This window comes from Kwoniella pini, chromosome 10 (genome assembly GCF_000512605.2).
Source record: "Kwoniella pini CBS 10737 chromosome 10, complete sequence".
Lineage (NCBI taxonomy): Eukaryota > Fungi > Basidiomycota > Tremellomycetes > Tremellales > Cryptococcaceae > Kwoniella > Kwoniella pini.
In genome coordinates this window covers 1,194,382-1,215,273 of record NC_091725.1, presented here as the reverse complement: position 1 = coordinate 1,215,273, position 20,892 = coordinate 1,194,382, and the positions used below count along the sequence as shown (strand labels likewise).

General features: G+C 36.7%; 8 protein-coding genes across 8 annotated transcripts; 2 read left to right on the top strand and 6 right to left on the bottom strand.

Moving 5' to 3' along the window:
* Nucleotides 1-128: 128 nt before the first annotated feature.
* I206_107251 (uncharacterized protein) lies at nt 129-3,101 on the top strand (the record flags this gene model as incomplete). The annotated part of the gene is made up of 11 exons (XM_019156927.2): nt 129-208; nt 264-402; nt 458-755; nt 811-1,016; nt 1,083-1,854; nt 1,919-2,043; nt 2,100-2,175; nt 2,251-2,621; nt 2,682-2,765; nt 2,833-2,958; nt 3,027-3,101. The coding sequence occupies 11 exons, from the start codon at nt 129-131 to the stop codon at nt 3,099-3,101; spliced, it is 2,352 nt and encodes a 783-aa protein (XP_019009645.2).
* Nucleotides 3,102-3,296: 195 nt separating this feature from the next.
* I206_107250 (uncharacterized protein) lies at nt 3,297-3,905 on the bottom strand (the record flags this gene model as incomplete). Its single annotated transcript, XM_019156928.1, has 2 exons — nt 3,297-3,424; nt 3,701-3,905. The coding sequence occupies 2 exons, from the start codon at nt 3,903-3,905 to the stop codon at nt 3,297-3,299; spliced, it is 333 nt and encodes a 110-aa protein (XP_019009646.1).
* Nucleotides 3,906-5,492: 1,587 nt separating this feature from the next.
* Nucleotides 5,493-5,879, bottom strand: I206_107249 (uncharacterized protein; the record flags this gene model as incomplete). Its single annotated transcript, XM_019156929.1, has 1 exon — nt 5,493-5,879. The coding sequence occupies one exon, from the start codon at nt 5,877-5,879 to the stop codon at nt 5,493-5,495; it is 387 nt and encodes a 128-aa protein (XP_019009647.1).
* An 848-nt stretch (nt 5,880-6,727) lies between these two features.
* Nucleotides 6,728-7,246, bottom strand: I206_107248 (uncharacterized protein; the record flags this gene model as incomplete). Its single annotated transcript, XM_019156930.1, has 1 exon — nt 6,728-7,246. One exon carries the CDS (start codon nt 7,244-7,246, stop codon nt 6,728-6,730), a length of 519 nt encoding a protein of 172 aa, XP_019009648.1.
* Nucleotides 7,247-7,942: 696 nt separating this feature from the next.
* On the top strand, nt 7,943-10,827 carry I206_107247 (uncharacterized protein; the record flags this gene model as incomplete). The annotated part of the gene is made up of 14 exons (XM_019156931.1): nt 7,943-7,956; nt 8,108-8,215; nt 8,284-8,297; nt 8,369-8,403; nt 8,464-8,577; nt 8,667-8,787; nt 8,857-8,918; nt 8,972-9,125; nt 9,195-9,555; nt 9,638-9,930; nt 10,004-10,086; nt 10,156-10,182; nt 10,268-10,705; nt 10,780-10,827. 14 exons carry the CDS (start codon nt 7,943-7,945, stop codon nt 10,825-10,827), a joined length of 1,872 nt encoding a protein of 623 aa, XP_019009649.1.
* A 302-nt stretch (nt 10,828-11,129) lies between these two features.
* I206_107246 (uncharacterized protein) lies at nt 11,130-13,357 on the bottom strand (the record flags this gene model as incomplete). Its single annotated transcript, XM_070203485.1, has 8 exons — nt 11,130-11,206; nt 11,261-11,408; nt 11,473-11,597; nt 11,649-11,961; nt 12,056-12,172; nt 12,249-12,468; nt 12,564-13,054; nt 13,304-13,357. 8 exons carry the CDS (start codon nt 13,355-13,357, stop codon nt 11,130-11,132), a joined length of 1,545 nt encoding a protein of 514 aa, XP_070059586.1.
* Nucleotides 13,358-13,806: 449 nt separating this feature from the next.
* Nucleotides 13,807-18,179, bottom strand: I206_107245 (uncharacterized protein; the record flags this gene model as incomplete). Its single annotated transcript, XM_019156933.1, has 10 exons — nt 13,807-13,860; nt 13,942-14,346; nt 14,434-14,662; nt 14,745-15,553; nt 15,620-16,194; nt 16,258-16,506; nt 16,577-16,779; nt 16,864-17,477; nt 17,554-17,685; nt 17,784-18,179. 10 exons carry the CDS (start codon nt 18,177-18,179, stop codon nt 13,807-13,809), a joined length of 3,666 nt encoding a protein of 1,221 aa, XP_019009651.1.
* A 503-nt stretch (nt 18,180-18,682) lies between these two features.
* Nucleotides 18,683-20,628, bottom strand: I206_107244 (uncharacterized protein; the record flags this gene model as incomplete). The annotated part of the gene is made up of 8 exons (XM_019156934.1): nt 18,683-18,847; nt 18,957-19,366; nt 19,447-19,500; nt 19,581-19,775; nt 19,857-19,888; nt 19,943-19,971; nt 20,031-20,077; nt 20,148-20,628. 8 exons carry the CDS (start codon nt 20,626-20,628, stop codon nt 18,683-18,685), a joined length of 1,413 nt encoding a protein of 470 aa, XP_019009652.1.
* Between the last annotated feature and the right edge of the window lie 264 nt (nt 20,629-20,892).

Genomic DNA, 20,892 nt, shown 5'->3' with positions numbered 1-20,892 from the left:
AATAACTCTCGATTAACATTTTTGAGTTTGTTGCTGCCATTTTATCGAGAATTATGCTCAATTCACGCTTCTTTGTTTTCATTTGTGATTTATTTTACCATATTCCACACCTCTTTATAAAGATCGAAATGGCTGAGCCTCCTTCCAAACGATCGAAAACCGCAGGCGAAACCTCTTCCCTTACACCTCCTGTCGACAATCCTTATCTGTGAGGTCAAATTCGTGTTTTTCGAGAACGACAATAGCTAATTCTGATCGAATAGCGCTCATAGGAATATGGCTGGATCTTCCTCCACTAATGGCTACTCTAGCGGTACCAATGGAACCACTGGAAAGGCTTCCAATCCACTAAACGGGCTAGTACCTAGGAAGGTATCTGTTGCTCAGGCTAAAACCATCATGGTAAGTTCACTTCATTATCGTACTTTGCGAATATATAAGCTAAGCTTGTATGCAGGATGGCGATGTGAATCCCTTCAAAGGCCTTGCACCTTTCTCAGCTTCCTACCGAAAGATCCTTGACCAAAGAAAGAATTTGCCAGTGTACCAGAAGATGCAAGAATTCTTAACAATTTTTAGCGAGAATCAAATCACTGTTATGGAAGGTCAAACTGGTTCAGGTAAAACCACTCAAATACCTCAATTCGTTTGTTATTCCGATTTGCCAATGTTAAGAGGGAAAATGGTAGCATGTACTCAACCTAGACGAGTGGCTGCCATGAGTGTCGCTAAGCGTGTGGCCGATGAGATGGATGGTGAGCGATTCCCTCCAATCTGTCGTTGAATCATTCGCTTACCTGCCGCTTGTAGTGCAATTGGGTAAACAAGTTGGTTATTCGATTAGATTCGAAGATATGACTGAACCTGGAACGACTTTCCTAAAGTATATGACGGATGGTATGTTGTTGAGGGAAGCTATGAATGATCCGTTATTGGAGAGATATTCTACTGTTATTTTGGATGAAGCGCACGAGAGGACATTAGCAACGGATATATTGATGGGTTTGTTGAAAGATGTAAGTCCACCCCTAGCATTTGTTATGATGTTCATTCCAGCTGAGCTGATGATTTCCTGACTGAAGGTTGCCAAACGAAGGCCCGACCTTAAAATCATCGTCATGTCTGCTACGTTAGATGTTGAGAAATTCCAGAAATACTTTGGTGACGGCCAACCATCAGGTATAGCTCCAGTAGTCAAGGTGTCAGGTCGAACTTTCCCCGTGGAAACTTTTTTCACCCAAGAACCAGAAAATGATTACGTTGAAGCTTCCATTAGAACTGTACTTTTCATTCATCAAGCAGAAGATGAAGGAGACGTATTGTTATTCTTGACTGGTGAAGAGGAAATAGAAGACGCATGTAGGAAAATTAGAGCTGAAGGAGAAGAATTATCGAACAAGGGAATGGCAGGACCTCTACTAGTCGTACCGCTTTACTCTTCATTACCACCTCATCAGCAACAACGTATATTTGATGCGGCACCACCAGCCAGAAAAGATGGTCTACCAGGGAGAAAGGTAGTAGTATCCACAAATATCGCTGAAACATCCCTTACGATAGACGGTATTGTTTATGTCGTTGATCCTGGGTTCTGTAAACAAAAGGTATACAACCCTCGAATACGAGTAGAAAGTTTGCTGGTCTCTCCAATCTCAAAGGCTTCTGCGATGCAAAGGGCTGGTCGAGCTGGAAGAACAAGACCTGGTAAATGCTTTAGATTGTATACTGAGAAGGATTTCGTGAAAGAATTGGAAGAACAAACACATCCAGAAATTCTGAGGAGTAATTTAGCGAATACCGTGTTGGAGCTGATCAAATTGGGTATCAAGGACTTGGTGCACTTCGATTACATGGGTAAGTGTTCAATACAGATTCTCCCCCCAGCAGGATATTTCAGGCTGATCGGATCGGATTTCAGATGCTCCCGCACCTGAGACTATCATGCGAGCATTAGAATTGCTGCATTACCTCGCTGCCTTGGACGATGATGGTAACCTCACCCCGTTGGGCCAAATCATGGCCGAGTTCCCCTTGGATCCTCAAGTGAGTCGACCTTGCTCCACTTCGTCCGAGCGTCGCTAACTTGCATCGTAACACAGCTCGCGAAGATGCTCATTGTTAGTCCCGAATTTGGTTGTAGTAATGAGATGCTCTCCCTGACGGCAATGCTTTCAGGTGAGCTGACTAATCCCAGCAAATTGTAACATGCCTTAGATGTTTTGGAGTTCAATTCGCTGACCTCTCTTACAGTGCCAAATGTATTCATGCGACCGGCATCTCAACGAAAAGAAGCGGATTTAGCCAAAGCTCAATTTACACACCCTGATGGAGATCACTTGACCTTACTCAACGTTTACCACGCTTACAAGTCAAACGAAGGAGATGCTAAGACCTGGTGTTGGCAAAATTATCTGAACCAACGTTCACTGGCTCAAGCAGACAACGTACGAACTCAACTCAAGCGAGCCATGGAAAAGTTCGATTTGGAATTGTGCAGTACAGCATGGGAGGACAAGAACTATTGGAATAATATCAGACAAGCTTTGACTTGTGGTTTCTTCATGCAAGTTGCGCATAAGGAAGGTGAAAAGGGAAGCTACATGACTGTCAAAGATAATCAGGTGGGTGGTAAACTGCCTGTTTGTGGTATATTGCCGAAAGCTGATTGATGATCGATTTAGGTTGTACGATTACATCTGAGTTGTGGATTGGATACCACGCCTGAATGGGTCCTGTATAATGAATTCGTCCTAACAACGGCAAACGTGAGTCACCCCTGTCTGCAGGGATGTACGTATTACATAACTCACGTGTTGTTTTTGATTTGGATAGTTCATCCGAACGGTGACTGAAGTACGACCGGAATGGTTATTAGAATACGCAGCGGATTACTTTAATCCGGAAAGTTTCCCCGAGAATAGTGAGACCCGAAGAGCATTACAAAGAGTGTTGAACAAGGTAAGTCGATTTCAATATGATTCATCGTGAACGACTTGAAACTATGTTAATTCTCTCACCCAATACAGAAAACTGGCAAATACGCAGATGGTGGATCGAATATAGATTTAAAGAAGAAAAAGAAGAAGAGAAAGGCAGAGTAAGGTTTTCTCGGGTTTAGTAGACTATCCCTAGATTTGCGTTTCAGAAAACGTTGTTGAGCATCTTCACAAATATGCATATGTGGGTGGCATGACAGGACGATCTCTCAAATTTCACTGCGCTCCTTTCGAATTTGGTGACAGAAACAGAAGTCCTGGTTCTCAGCCTATGAACATACATCGTCATCCGTTCACATACTACCCATCAGACTTCGTTATACAAGAATAGCCCTCCCTCTCCCTCACCGCTCCCAGTCCATTTTCGCTCCATTCTACGTAGTCCATTCTCAAGTTATAGACCTTGTCTGCTATCACTAAGTTGCTATCTATGACCAAATTCACATACAAGCGTAGTGCGTTGTACCTTACTCCAGCTCATTGGGCCCTTGAGAACTTTGACTCTACCAACAGAATGACTGCGTCTTGCTGGTCGGTCGTCATATTGCAGTATTCGTCTTGGGTGTCCGAAGCATGGCAACTCATTCTAACCGGAAGTCGAATAAACCCTTTGCTGTATTCCGAAAGAGCTTCCGTAGGTTCAACAATGGAATAACGGTCACATAAGTTCTGATATAGTCTGTCTACTTCGCCACAAATATCACAGTCTGCTTGAGAACCACTAATCTCATCAGCTCGACGTGAATCATGTTGCATAATCGTTGAGGCGGCCAACTGCCAGCATCCTTCAAGATATTCGTCGGCGACCGGTCTCACCCTTGCATCGTATGTGGCTACAAGCTCTTCAATAGTTGATAAAGTTGGCTGAGTCGGATTTAAGTCGGTACCGTTACTATTGGGATTTGCCATATTGTGAGAGATATTTCACTGGTTGTGAAGAAGAAAGAGAAGTTAAGAAAGATAAAATGTGGGTATACTCGCATGACAAGCAGTATATATATAATGATATCCAGATGACTTCAACTTCTTATTCTTGTACAGCTCCTTTGTCCCATTCCTACTAGTGATATCATCGTTCACAAAGGATCTACAAGCACTGCGAGGTCTTCTATATGACGTCAATTCCCTTGCTGACATCGTTATCCCAGGTGGTTCCAGTACAGTGCAGTGAAGTTCAACTTCGAAGGCTCTTCCTTTGAACCATTACATTATGATAACACAGCCTCAAACTGGATCGAGAAGCAGTATCGATAAAAGCAATATAGGGGGGCATTGTTCATGACTGAATGCAGACCTTATATACATAATTTCTCTGTCCTGATATGGATTGAAAATAATAATGAATCTATATTGCATCTAAACCCGAAGTCCGCCTTATTTGATCGGTTCTGACTCGCTTGATTATGCCTTATTTGATCTCATTGATGTTCTGAAGACTCTGCCTCTATTTGTGATGGCGATGCCTCATACTCCTCCTCCATGGGACTCTCAGTTTCAGTTCCGAGATCTGAAGGATGACACCTAGATTTTATACAAGATCTAATGCGCCTCTTCATGTCTCGTGCTGTTTCTGTAAGATCAACATGGAAATCGTTACAAATGTTTTGGTATAGCGTGTTCAGCCAATCACCACAAATCTCACAGCTTGCTTGAGTTTCGCTAATGTCTTCCGGTCGACTTGTTCTATGTATTTCAATCAAAGTACGGGGTAATAAACCAAGTTCACCAACCATACGGTTGGTGTGAGTATCTAATAGTTCGTCGGTCTGTTGATCTGAGTTTGAGTCGATGCTGGTGGTATTAGAATTCGCCATGTTATGAGTCTGTTCTGAAAATTTGGAAGAAAGTCGATTAACTGAAGTGGTAGTTAGAAGAAAGAAAAGACTAAGGGAAAGGTTGTATGAGATAAAGTATATATAGTATCCATTTCAAAAATTACATGAGTCTTCGACCTTGTTATCCTCGTACACCTCCTTTATCTCATTGCTACCAGTGATATCACAGCTCACAAAGGATCCACAAGCACTGCAAGATTTTCTCCATCAAGCTGTGCAGCGTGAAAATCTTTGCACGATTCATATATAGAATGGCAGCCAATCTCGTGCAGAAGGTTTTACGCCATACAGTATCATTCCCTTGATGGCATTCTTTTCCCAGAGGTCATCGGAGTGCTGTGAGTGAGCTTCGAAAGATAATTTTTGTAAGCTATGACGGAGGTGATGATCATGAATTTACATGATGGACCAAAAAAAGCAGTATTGCTAAAAGCAGGATGGGGTGTATTATTCGGTGATGCAAATCACATATGTAAAAATAGGTTGCGTGCGCGGCACATACAGTATATTGCTGTATTCGTATTTTTTACTCTTATACAATCCGTTCATTCAACAATATACACATGATCATATTGCTCTGTGAATCTTTGAACTTTCAGAAAACGGTTGATGTTGAAAGATGATAAATCCCAATTATATCTATATTTTCAAATCAACTTATTCAATCCCCTCTGACTCGCTTGCCGTTGTTATTGATTGATTCTCTTTCAGTGTCTGATCCACCCGCGTCGTTTGAGTCGCTCGCATGGACTGATTTGTCCTCATTGAATAATGCATCCTCATCGACTGATTCATCCGATTCCCAATGAGGGACTGCTGCAGATCCCCAGATATACTGTCTCGCCTTTTCGCAATCCTCCTCATCCAATCCCGATGCTTCATCAGCTTGAGAAACCTTCTTCTTGGTCGAAGAACATACTGAACAATCACCGCTCATAGGTCCCGGTCTTGATTGCGCATCATGCCCTATTGTATTGGTCATGCCTATATCTGCCAATCTTCTACAAAGTTTCTGCAACGGTTCCTCTTTCTCACTCTGTTGGGACATATCGAAAAAGTAATGTTTGCTGGGGATCAATTGTTGCTCACTCGGTCACAGGACTTATTATAATTTACTCCGAGCAAGATGTCACTGGTCGTGTCATATTGTATCTCAAATGATAGTACCAGAAATAGGTCGAAATCACTTACTTGATACTGATATTTGGTGAATGTTGTATGATTTGCTGTGATGAAGGCAAGTAGTGAGCGTGGCACAAGACCGCAGGTTCCTCGAATTCTATACCTGATCTATTGGTCTGACTGTCTGAAAGTGGGACATCGAGCTTGAACAATCCTTTTGGACTCACTCCTTCGCATTATAACGGAGCAACATGTATCGATGATGTCAGAAGAAGGCCATATTGACTCGATTCGCAGATATGTTGGGGATGTGGTGTTAACCCGCAGCATACGAGTGTAATACACTCCGTTCAGAGGTCATCCATTGTTAGTGTAAGCAATTTTCTTGGGGGGTTTACAAGCAGTGTATGCATCTTCATACTCCCATTGTTGAGAGAAATCATCATAATGTATTTGTCGGAAAATCTTTTACGATTTTGCCACCGCGCCATTCTTGAAAAGTGTGCAAGACTTCTAGACACATACATTGGCATGTTGATCTCTGACTGATTTGTCCTGGACGGCATGAAGCGTTAACAGCGGTCATAAAGCGAGGAAGATATTCCACATAGTATCATTTGCATGTCATTCACAATATATTTCACACCGAATTAACCATCGCATTCGCATATCTATCATCCTGCTTGTATTTGACCGAATCAATGACAAAACTTGGGTCGTTCCGTACATATAGACTATATCTCTTTATTACGATGACTATGATGTATGGAAGTTTTAGCTCATAGCTCTCCCAGTCGATCCTCCTGATCTTCTAGAAGGATCATGAAATATCTCTCGTAGAGACCACTTCGATGTCGCAAGTACAGCATCTTTGTAAGTCTGACCTGGACACCTCGCGAAGGGACGAAGTACCTGTCCTAGGCCGTATTCGGTCATAAGTGGGGAGAGTTGTCGTGAATACTCAGTACAGAGACCACAATCTTCTTGACTTGTGGATAGATCTGCAGACCCTGCATTGCAATGATCGGCAAAAGTCTGGCCGAACATGTCCCAGAACCTATTGGTGAAGATATTTCCCATTGTAATTCGCTGTTCGGTTGGACGCCAGATATCTTCAAGCCATTCTGGCGATAAATCGGTATTTGGATTGTGATCAGTCATCCCTCCTGTGGCTTGATTCCCACAAGTATGGTGAAGATTATGCTCATTTGTAACTTCCTGTTCGGTTTGATGCCAGGCTTTATCGTGCCTTTCAGGCCATAAATCGGTGGTATTTGGATTGTTGTCTGTCATTTTTATAGTGTCTTGATCGTAAGATGTATGGTAAATATTGAAGATTAGAATAAATCCTACTCTTTCAACAAGACTACTGTATACATATATATAGGCAATCGAAGGACGAGTCGATATCTCTGAGTCCTGATCATCCTTTTTTCTTACCGAAGTCAAATGAATGAAAAGAGAACACGCTAGTCAAGTTATGATGCGTAACAAAGGTGGTTGTGAAGTTCTGAATGTCACTGCACAGTCAAATGACGTCTCTAAAGAAATTGGCCAATATTTCCTACCTGTTTCTGAAATGTATAGATATGAGATAAGCACATGGATTTGGCTATAAATCGACTATAAGCAGTCGATCATTTCGGCTCGGCCGTCTTCAATGTCTCGCTTGGCTTTTTGTGTAATCGGATATGAGCGGTACCTTTTTCCTATGCGGCAAGAGACCGATTTACTCAGGGTAAATTACCAAACTCAAAGATGTTATTTTCGAATTTCTTGAGATTTAACGTCACCAAAATTCGAAAACATCATTAGTACCATAAGCAAAATTAGAAAAAAATAAATATTATACTTTTTGTAGATTAACTTGTTCTTCCCCCAAAGTTCGCGATTCTTTCCGATCATAAGCACAATTGATTATTGATTGATATTATTCTCTCTTCTCATCGTTTGTATTGATACATACCCAAAACCAAGTGATAAGACAAGATGATTAGAGGAAGGTGAGTTCTATCTCTCACGCGCGAAATCAATCCCGGATAATCTTATGAAGTCGTGATACCTCCACTTTGTTCAAGTATCTTTCCCATTTCTTCGTTCATTATCAATAAAGAAGCCCTTGGACTTGCTGGACACTGATACTATGTTCTGTAGCTCCTCCAAAATCGCTCGAACACGAGTCAATGCCTCGAGTCGCATAGCGACAAGAGGTATGGCTGATAGACCTATTATCGCTGCGAACAAAAATTTCGTACCTATCAGGTGAGATTCTTGTAATTTCACGATCAATTGTCACGCACAGACTTGAGCTGATAGAAAACTCCCTGCAGGACCAATCTGCGAGGTTAGCTCCTCATCTCATATCGGAAAGGCGGGAATTTGACAATTAAACTAATGTGATGCTGTTTGCTACAGGTTCCGCACTATTGAATACTCCTAGATTGAACAAGGTAGGTTATTGTTGAGATGTCCTCGCAGCAGCGCACGGCTGATTCTGATTGACCACATAGGGAGCTGGTTTCTCAAGAGAAGAAAGACAAATTTTTGGTTTAGAAGGATTTTTACCATACGATGTGCATTCGTTGGAGAAACAAGCTTTGAGAGCTTATAATCAATTACTCAAGGTGTGTACCATCTACTATCTTGGAACGATGAGCCGGGAACATATTAGATTCGAGATGTAAGATGAACGCTAAGTTGAAGTTATGTTCAGCAACCTTCCGTTATCCTCAAACATGCTTTCCTTGCCTCCCTTCGTGACCAAAATCAAGTGCTCTTTTACAAAATCATGCAAGATCATCTGAAAGAATTGCTCGGTGTACTTTATACTCCTGGTATGTGTATTCCAGCCGTCTCGAAGGTCCGCTTCCTTTGGGTCACTTAGCTGACACCATCACACACAGGTGCTGCTGAAGCCGTGGCAAATTACTCCAACTTGTTCAGACGACCTGTTGGTTGTTACATCGTGAGTTCTTGCGTTTTCGGCTTTCAGATATGAACTTATATGATGCGACATAGTCCTTCCCTAACCAAGACGGCATGCGAGCGCAACTTGAAGGCCATCTCCTAGATGTGAACAGAACAGCAGACGTAGCTTACGATTCAAACAATCCTCATGATGCTATTGATTTGGTTGTAGTCACAGACGCAGAAGCTATTTTGGGTATCGGAGGTAAGTTCTTTTATATATTTTCAGGTGACGTTTGGGACTGATTTTTTTTTTGGGGGATGTGAATTGCAGATCAAGGAGTAGGAGGAATAACAATTTCAACTTCAAAAGCAGCTTTATACACTTTAGGAGCAGGTATAAATCCAAATAGAATTTTACCTGTAGTTTTAGATTGTGGAACAGATAATCATGCTTTATTCTCTGATTCACTTTATATGGGTTGGAAAAGAACTAGAATTAGAGGTAAAAATTATGATCAATTTGTTGATCGATTTATTCAAAATTGTAGAGAACTTTATCCAAATGCTATTATTCATTTCGAAGATTTTGGTATGGCAAATGCTTATAGACTTATGGAAAAATATAAAAATATCCCAATGTTTAATGATGATATTCAAGGTACAGGTGCTGTAGCTTTAGCAGCTTTAATTGCGTAAGTTTTAATTCCAATTCCAATTTTTTTTTAAAATGTATTAATATTATTTAAGTTAACTTTGTTTTTTCTTGGGGAATAGAGCTATTAAAGTTTCAGGAGCAAGACTATCTGATCAAAGAATTGTTATTTATGGAGCAGGTTCAGCAGGTATGGGAATTGCAGATCAAATTAAAGATGGTCTTATGATTTTAGAAGGACTTTCAGAAGAAGAAGCTTCAAGAAGATTTTGGTGTGTTGATAGAAATGGATTATTAGTTGAAAGTATGGGTAATAATTTAAGACATGCTCAATTACCTTATGCAAGACCTGATAGTGAAGTTGAAGAATGGGCTAAATCCGAAGGAGATAATGATGGTGTTTGGTTAATGGATGGTGGGTTTTTTTCTTTTTTTCTTCTTTACTTGATTTTCCATAGTGACTGACTTTGATGATTTTTGAAATATAGTTGTTAAGAATGTCAAACCTACTGTATTAATTGGTACATCTACACATTCAAGAGCTTTCTCTGAAGAATTAATTCGAGAGATGGTAAGTACTTTTGAAAAATTTGCTTAATCTGTTTTAATGAGAATTGACTTAAATCTGTAAAATCTTAAGGGTAAACACGTTGAAAGACCTATTATCGTGAGTTTTAATTTCAAAACTTCAAAAACATATTTCTAAAAAAAAAAAAATTAAACTAATAAGACTTAAAATTCGTTTTTTTTAGTTCCCAATGTCAAATCCTACAGCATTATGTGAAGTTGATCCAGCAGATGCACTTCAATGGACAGAAAATAGAGCATTAGTTGCAACAGGATCACCTTTCCCACCTGTTGAATTAGGAAATGGAAAACAATATACAGTTGCACAAACAAATAATGCTTTAATTTATCCTGCATTAGGATTAGGTTCAATTCTTGCAAGATCAAAAACAATTTCAAATTCAATGTTAATGGCAGGAGTTAATTCATTAGCTTCTTTATCACCTGCATTAACAAATCCTGAAGCTTCACTTTTACCTGATTTAGCAGATGTTAGAAATGTTAGTGTTGAAGTTGCTGCTGCTGTTTGTAGACAAGCTGTTTCAGATGGTAATGCACAAGATTTAAATACTATAAAAGTTGTTCAAGGTAAAGGTTCTTTAACTTTAGAAGAATATATTAGAGTGAGTTTTAAATTGAATATTAATATTAATATTTATTGATTAGCTGATGTTGATTATTTCAATTATAATTTTAGTCTCGAATGTGGGATGCCGTTTATAGGCCACTTGAATTAGTTGATTAAATTAACCAACTTTAATCTTCTCATTTACCTAATTTATCACTTATCATTGTCAAAATAACAATTCGTCCAATTTATCATTCATTGTTCAGTTATTTTTCGAATATAGATTTTTGTGTTTTCCTTTTATATTATTCAAAATTTCTGTTTACTCACGGAAAAGGATAAATCTGTGAATTGAATTGGATATATTCATATCATGCAATTATTATCATAATATCGACGTGATATAATAACACAAATACATCTTATGATAATACAACTTTCAATACATTTATTACATTTGTAAAAATACATAAAATTCATCATATAGTTCCAAAATCTCTTTCTCTTCTATCTTCTTCCATTAAACCTTGTAATCCTCCATATCCACCTACAGTACCTATATTATGATTTATTTTAATCGAGGAGTTATTTGAATTAGAATCATACCAACCATTACCTGAACCAATTATAGCAGCATTAAAATCAAAATTCAAAGGTTTACTACCAGGATTTAAAGAATCTAAGATCATTGCCAATTCATCATCTATTACTTTTTTAGCTAAAGTATCACCTTCTCTTAATAATGCTGAAAATTGTTTCTATGGAGCAGATTCAACATCCAAATCAGCAATCTTTCCCAGAATAAAAGCTGAGGGAACTCACTTTCAACTTGGTATCTACTTTACCGAACATTTCAACTACTTGAGGAGTTAATTTTTGACCATCCCCTACTAATGTCCTATCACTAGGTAATTCACCTGCTATAAAAAGCTGCAAAGCGTCTATGCCTTGAGATTGAGATATATGATGATTTGGATTGAAAGTTGGAGCTGCTGTACCTCCAAAGTAACCTTGAGATCCAGCATGTCCCTCTGATATTGGACTAGTCATTTGATGTTGCTGATTAGAGAAAGTAGCCGTTGCTATACTCGCTGCTGGAGATTTCGGTGTGGGTCCAAAATTTCCAAATGGTATTTCTAATGGTGCGGACTGTATAATGGTGGAAGGGTGTAAGAGCGATTTTGAATTTGGATTGGTAGGTAAAGACGATGAAGGTGACGAAGGGAGGAACATCCCTAAGAGTTTCTTATATATATCTCGGATGATGGAGCAAAGATTTGAGTGCGTTTGGTAGAAATCTAGTACGAATGGCTACACCGATGTTAGAACAAGTCAGCAGGTACCAGTTTTATTGTGATTTCGGCGGTGCGGCAGGAGCAGAAATCTTTAGGTAAAGTGCGCTTACCATGTTGACATTCATCAAATACGACTCTGTACTATCCATCCCACTTGCAAAATCCGACATAACAGTACCACCAGCAGTGACTTTCCTATTTCCCCTTTGTCCTCGAAACAGATTTTTCTGAACTCTGGGAATCAGCCTGAATCGACGGAATAATGTTGGTTCGGTTTGATGCCAAATGAATGAGTTAACTCACAACACCCTTCCCTCCACTCGAATCGCTAAATCCTTCCCATTCTTCAAGAAGCTTAATTAAAGCTTTTAAAAATTCGTTACTTGATGGTATATCGAATAATGCGCTAAGTGATATACCCAGTATATAAAAATTTCGAGCGCGATTTTCCAGTTGTTTAGGTCCTATCGATTGTTCAAGAGTTGAACGAGGTATACGAACAGTATTTAACCAATGTGTATCGCTAAACCGGTTATTCAAGCATAATTAGCTTTCGCAGGCGAAGCCGAAAGTTTTCGAATTATCAATCAAGATAATTGTTTGACAAATTATACTTACCCTTGATACCATTCACATAAATAACTCCAACTCATAATACGTTCTCTAACTAATTTAAAAACATCTTCAGGTCTTCTTAAATTTTTTTCTGAATTTTCTTTTTCTTTTTGATTTGATTTATCTTTACTTCCTCCTCCTAAATTATAATTTGCACTTATACTTCTATTTCCATGATTTTGTTGTTGTTGATTTGATAAAGAAGAATTACCTAATCCATATGAATTTTGATTATGATTATAATTTGAAGAATGAACTTTTGAATTTAAAGAAAATGTATCTGAATAACTATCTATACCAGATGAAGGTGAATATAATTCATCATGATTAAATGTATTTGTATTTGAAGTTAATGGAGTTGATTGTAAACTTCCTGGTAAAGATGATGTACCTTCTTGACGATATGTAGAAGATGAAGAAGAAGGTAAAGGTATAGCTGATTGTCTTGATGATGAAGAAGAGGAGGAAGATTTACCGAATGCTTGTAGAAGGGACTGAGAAAGGCGAAACGTACCACATAGAATGATCGAAGATTACAATAGGACAAGGACCCAAGATAGCATCGAACAGATCGTCAGCATGAGAAGCCTCACAGCGTAACTCTTATAGCAGGCTTCATCTGATACCTGCTACGTCAAAGAATTAATTAGAAAATCGCTTACATTTGACTGCTATAATGCCATCGCATAGCCATGATTTAGCATAACCTATCTTTTCGTCTCAATCAAATAGCCAAGACTCACCTTCCGTCTCATACTTGACTTTCCAGACGTACTTCCAAAAGCATTAAAATCCATCTTGCAGTGAATCCCTCTCAATTCGACTTGTATTTTACCCAGATGAAAAGGACTTCTTAAGATGTAATATGTTATTACCAATTGTTTCTTCACATCAACTAGAACCTTTGAATTCCTCTTCGGATCAGTTCTTTTCCGACTAACATATAGGATATATTGAGATACTTTGATGAATATCGATGATATACAATAACAAAGTAAGTAAATCAATTATTCTTAATTTAATCATCTGTGCGCGACTTTTGATATCTTGTCAACAACTTCCCACGTGGATCGAGTATTTAGTTATCATATTAATTACTATTCTTATCAGTTTCAATGAAAACAAATTAAAGATCATTTCATAAATACATGCGATTTCGCACAAATGGTATATAATGCATAAAGGTATAATAAAGAGCACAATGAATAGATAAAAAGTAAACAAAGAGTTGAATATACTGAATTTTTTAAGTTACAGTAACATTCAATCTTATACCCATACAAGCCATTTCAGCGCATAGCTATAAATTGGAAAAAAAAAAATTGAATTAGTAATTATTCACGTTTTTAGTATGAATAAAACAAGCGAAAAACAAACTTACATATCTAAAGACATATGGAACAGCAACAACATCCATTTTACCTTTTCTAATTAAACCATCATTACTACCCATTCTAACTCCAACTTTATTTGATTTTCCAATATCATTTTCATTTTCATTTTCAAATTTAATTTGATTTTCGTTTTCTTTATTATTATTTTCAATTGATAAATGTGAATCACAAATTCTACAATATTCTTTCATTCCTTCTCCATTATTTCCACTACCACCATTAAGTTCTTCAAATCCTAAAGAAGTTAAAGAACCACAAGTTCTACATACCCAAGCAGTTGAATAATCTGAACAATTCATTAATCTATCTTGAAGTAAGAATGAAGTTCCATGTGCAATTAAAGCATCTCTTTCCATTTCTCCAAATCTAATTCCACCAGCTCGTTTTCGTCCCTAAAAATTTGGTAATGTATGTACATCAGTAAAAGGTTTCTCTTTTTTTTTTGGATTTGAATAATTTAAGAAAAACATTAAACTCACCTTTACAGGTTGTCTAGTTAATGGATCAACAGGACCAGTTGTTCTTACTTGGAATTTATCATTAACCATATGTCTTAATCTTTGATAATAAACTAAACCAAGATAGATATCTGCTTGAAATTCTTCTCCTGTTATACCAGAATACATTGGTTCATTTCCATAATAATTATATCCAGCAGCTTTAAGTTGTTCTCCAAAGTAATCAACAGGTCGATCAGAATCAGAGAATCTGTTAAATGAAATTTAACATCAGTATTTCGACTTTATCACTTAAAAAAAAAAAAAAAAGAAAAAAGGAAGAACCGACTCACTTAAAAGGAGTAGCATCTTGACAAATACCATGAAGAGCACCAGCTTTTCCAGCTAAAGATTCAACAAACATTCCAATTGTCATTCTTGAAGGGAAAGCATGAGGATTTATAATTACATCTGGTTGCATTCCAGATTCACTAAAAGGCATATCAATTGAAGGAAATTTTTGTGAACAAACACCTTTTTGTCCATGTCTTGAACTAAATTTATCACCAATAACAGGTGATCTTGGAATTCTTAATTTTATATGAATTTTTTGTAATTCAGAATCTCCTGAATCTGAACCTAATAATCTGACTTCATCAATAAAAGCAATTTCATCACCTTTATATTTATGAAATTTTGTTTTTCCTGAAATATCATCAATATATCCTGCTATTGAATCACCTGATTTTATTCTTGATCCAATTTTAGGTAATCCATCTTCTGAAATTATTTCTCTACATGTATGATCTTCTTTTATATCTCTTCCTAAACCGAAATGTAAAGTTGGTTTTGTTGATTTTCTATTTGAACCAATTGAATCTTTAAGATCAAAAATATCAGATTTGTATACTGTTCCATATCCAAATCCTCTTTCATGTGCTGATTTATTTAAAATCATTGCATCTTCCATATCGTAACCTGTATATGAAATGACCGCAACGATAGCGTTCATACCATTAGGGAAATTATCGAAACCGTAATGATTGTGTAAATTCGGTCGAACCACAGGAGTTTGACCGGATTGTAATCTGTACATCTTGTTATCGGTTCGTTTATTCAATGCTGTAGAAGGTGTACCCATAGATTGTTTACCCATTTGACACTGTAACAGAACGGATTAATGAGCTGAATCCTTCCTTGACGTGGTAGACAAACCCGAGAGACTCACTTGATACATATTTCTAGGACTTTGATTGAAATCAGAGAATGGCGTCAAATTAGCGATAACACTCAGCATACTAGTAGGATCCAATTCCAAATGAGTTGTAACACCATTTTCGATTTCTTGCTTTGTAATGGCGACATCCATATAAACTTGTTCGAAAGTACCCAAATGATCTAATTTACCATTTTCGAGGTATGTAACAGGTCTCATCATTCTACTTCTTGAACTGAAGAGGTATAAACCTGGATATTGTCCTCCTTTGGTGACAGGAACGTAACCAATTTCGATGTCCAATGGGACTTTAGGGTCATTTTCAGTTTTCATCTTTCTGAGTAGGTTGGCAAGTTGTTTCGACTTTGCAGGAGAGGCGTATCCTATCACTCGACCATCTAATTGTATACAGACCATTCTTCTGCCGTCGATTGAAGAAGCAAAAATTTGGGTCATACCGTGAGCGGATAAGAGGGTAGGGATATGAGAGACGTCCAGTTGGGTGGTAACGATTTTACATGTGTGAGATAAATGATTAAGAAGACCACAAGGAGATCCATCAGGTGTGTGTACGGGACACAAGAAACCTAAATGACGATTGAACATGAGCTGGTGTCCTCAATGTCAGACTTTTCAACACATCCACTCACCCCATGACTCGGGTCGCAACTTTCTAACATCGGTAGTCTTCAGCTCGGCAAAGAAAGCACCACGATGTATACATCTGAAATGAGAAAGGTATCGATAGAAGTTCAATTTTTCAGCTACGATTGTATATCCAGAAGTTTGTTGAAGATCCAGACCAGTTGGGGAGACAAGATTTCCAGTAGCAAGGAAATAAGAAAGTTTTGCTCCGATATCCCAGTTGGTCTTGGCGAGAACTGAGGCAAAGTATTTGGCTGTCATCCAAAGATTGGGCCTCGTTAGCGGCCAATTACAAACAAGAAATGTGGCAGCAATATGACTCACGATCAGAGAAACTCCTAGCCTTGTTTTGTCTCATATCCTGCTGAATTTGAAGTTTGACTGCGTTGAGACAATCATCAAATCTCTCTTTGATGATCATACCGTATAAGAAACCGGGTAAGAGAACTTCATGATGTTGAGGAGAATCAGGATTATCTGCACAAGAAGCTCCAGAAACTAATGAATAAAGTTTTCGAAGCATGAAACTAAATGAAATTCATTATTACATTTAGCTTTACACACAAGTGAAATAAAAGGGAAGGGGGGTTCGAGAAAATTTTCAAACTCACATTAACATTCTAAATTTATCTCTAGGATTTGGTAAATGTACTAAAACAACTCTAGAAAGTAAAAAACTTCCAACTTGAATATTATTCCAATCTTCTGGACAACCTAAAACAACTCTAAATTTTTCACCTAAATAATCTAAACATTCTTCACCAGTTTTTAAATTCCATGTTTTTTGACCACGTAAAAGTAATTCAACTCTATCAGTTAAAAAAGTATTATCATATTCACCTTGAATTAAACCTTCAAAAATTTCTTTATCAGAAGCATTTACTAATGCTTTTAAAATTAACATTAAAGGAATCATATATTCTACTTTTCTCCAAGCAAATCTTAAAGTTGATCCACCATTTGATAAATAATGTATTGTATTTGTACATGCTGATTGATCTGGTCTAACACATCTAATTTGACAACCATATGCAGTATATCCTACACCTCTTTTAGCGAAAGAAGGTCTATATAAATTAAGTGGATGATGTCTTCTTGGTAAAATTAAATATCTTATTATTTTTTCATTTCCATTTACGATAAAATAACCACCGAATGAAGTTGATTCTTCTCCATGTGCTATAAGTTCTTCAGCAGAAAGGTTTTGTAAATTACATCGAATTGACTATAATTATTATTAGCTTTTTTAAAATCTTCAACGCAAATTATGAGTAATATTTAATTTTGTTGAATAGACTCACCCTTGTCATGACGGGTAATAAACCACATTCTTTAATTTCTTCATGTTCTCTAGATACCCCATCTGGTCCAGTAACAGTCCATCTAATATTTACAGTTAATCTTGAACGATAAGTAGTTAATCTTTCTCTAGCCTATATTAAAATTAAAAAATATCAATTTCAATTTCCCAAAAAAAAAAAAAAGATACTTTAAATATATATATATATATATATATATATAATAAACTTACTTCACTTGGAAAAATACGTCTTTCAATTGCTAATTTATCTTTTTCAGGAACAAGTGGTTTTGATAAAACAACTCTATCAATTCTATAACTAATTTTTGTACCTAATTGATTATTTTCATTAAAAGGTTTATAATCAAAAATTACTTTTTCACCTATATCTTCAATACCTAATTGTAATAAACCTTTTTGATTTCCATTTAGTAATCCATTTTGATCTTCAATTAATGAATTAAAAGATTGAATATGTGGTGAAACTAATTCATCTAAAGAAGGTATATCTGATGAATTTTTTGATGGATGTCTATTTTGTCTTTCTCTTGTTAAAGTTTTAAAAGTTGATTTATCTTTTGAAGAAGAAGCTAATGAAGGTGATAAAGGATCAAAAGCTGCTACCATCTTGAAATGATTTCCCTTCTTATAGGATTCCTATAAGATGACTTCAAGATCCAAAAAAACAAATGAATGATATTGCTTTTTATATAATACTTTATTTAATTAATAAAATGAATCATAAATTCAGAACGTTAACATTTTTACGGCTAAACATTTTTGCTTTTATGTGCCTGATACATAAGAATGAAGTGGAGGTATCCACGTGAGCCACTTGAGCCTGATATCTATACATCATCAGACTAGATTGCTATTCCTCCCAAATAGTCGTTTATTCTATGCATATGAAATTAAAATGCAATGATTTTGTAACAAGTGATAATGAACATGGAAGCCCAATATTAATGATTATTTGATCTATTCTACAAAGCTGGAACAAATGCTTGAAACATGGAATATCTATTCTATCTTTATTATATCGATCCTGAGTACAGGTTCACTGCCCACAACTAAAACAAGCAGATTATGGTAATTATATTACGGAGTGGCTATTGTCCGCCCAGATGGAATTACCACGTTCCTTGATTGACTGCAAAACCCCATCTTCTTAATTGTTCACAAGCAGGACTTTTCTGCAATCTAATTTCTTTCAATTTATCCGTATTAGCACCAATTCCGAAGAAACCAGAATTCTCATTTATACTTTGTTGCCTTCTATCAAGGAAGTATTGGCACTGAAAAGTACAATTGAAAAGTCAGTTACTCTTTCAACAGTAGAAATAAACTTGACAACGTGATGAAATCGTCTATTCAAACTCAATGAAAGCCAACGATTTCACTCACTTCATTTTGCAGTTTTCTCGCATAAACATTTTCAACACCTCTTTCAAAACTTCTTAATTTCGTACTATATATACCTTCATTTAATTTTCCTTTTCTATTATCAGGAATTGATTTAAAAATTTCAGAATTTTGCCATTCTTGATTATTTACCCAATAAGGTACTTTCCAATTAGAAGTTTCTCTATTTAAATTTAATTTTAATGATTTTTCAAATCCATAAGAAGGATCAGGTTGTTGATTTGAAAATAATGAAGGAATTATTGAAACCATTGCAAATAAGAAAAGTATTATAATTGGTAATAATGCTACAACAGGTGAAGAAGCTTCTCCTGCTTGTTGACCTTGATTTTGACGTCTAGGTCTACCTCCATATTGTGCTTGAAATCCACCTGGACCTCCAAATGTGAAGACTATTATTCCAGAATCAGTTTATTTCCTTTCCTTGCCCTTTTATTTTATGAAATCAAAATTAAAGTCAAAAAATACTCACCATTAGCTTGTCCGAATGGAGATCCCCCAAATCCACCACCACCTCCTCCACCACCTACAATCAAAATGACCGTATAAGTTTTACAGCTCATTCGCCTGAATCCAACAAATTGTGAAAGGTAGTTCGTGACTTACCGAAGAACATATTGAATAGATCCTCAGGATTAATTTCACTTTGATACATTCCTGGTCCACCTCCTCCGAAACCTCTCATTCCTCCACCTCCACCTGAAGGACCAGGATTCCGTTGCGTAGGATCATAAGATGGATTCGAATCGAATGCTGCTTTAAGATTGGGATCTGACAGAACTTGGAATGCTTTTGAAACCACTGCGATGCAATAATTGAATGTTAGCCTACGATCAATGCCGCCATCCGGTCAGCAGCAGGCAAGAATCGATAGCAACTCACTCTTGAACGCTTCATCTGCTCCCGGCGCATTACTACCTCATTCATCAGCTGGTTTCGCTTTACTTTTAATTCCCAGCTAGACTCACTTCTTATCCGGATGTAATGCCAGTGCCAACTACGATCCAGCATATTATCAGCTTCTGAGCATGAGCAGTGCTTTGTAAGCTAACATACCTTTTTATAAGCCTTTTTCACATCATTCTCTGTACAACTTTTCTCCACTGTATTCCTTAAAATTAGCTTTTTTATAAAACATAGTTATTGTATAGATTTTAATTCAGCTAAACTTACCAGATAAAATTTCATAATATTGATGATGTTTACAACCTTTAACTCTTTTAACAACTTCTAATTGTTTTGCTGTATAACTTTTTTTTGATGTATTATTACTAGAAGGTATTGAATCTTTTTTTGTTGTTGATGTTGAAGAAGAAGAATGACCTGTTCTTGAATGAGCAGAAGTTATATGTTCTTCAATTCCACTTGTTTTTCCTTTACTTTCTGATGAATTTGATTTATCTGATTTTGATGATTCATTAGATTTTGTTGAATTTGAATTTGAATTTGAATTTGAATTTGAATTTGAATTTGAACTTGATCCACCTGATTCAATTTCTCTTTCAATTTCAATTATCATTGATTCTCCTTCTGAAGTTGAATATAAAGAAACACTTTTTTTAGCAAATTTTAATGCTGAAGTTAAATTTGAATTTGATCTATATCTAGATGAAATTGTTAAACATCTTATAGCTTCTTCTTTATTTACTTCCATCTTGTTTAGTACAACTAAGGTATGTAACTGGATTATCAAAGAAATTGAAATTGAATTTCGAACTTGTTGTAGAATTCAGTTGAATCTTGATCTTTCCGATATTGATGATGAGGACCAGTACTAACAAGCTAATCCAAACCCTTGTTAATTGCCTTGAACTAATGTTGAGTCCTTTTTACCTTTTATGCGAGCTTGTTGAGTATACATGTATATCTAATAACTTGAATATGAATAACAAATCCAATACTCTTATTTCCAGCACTA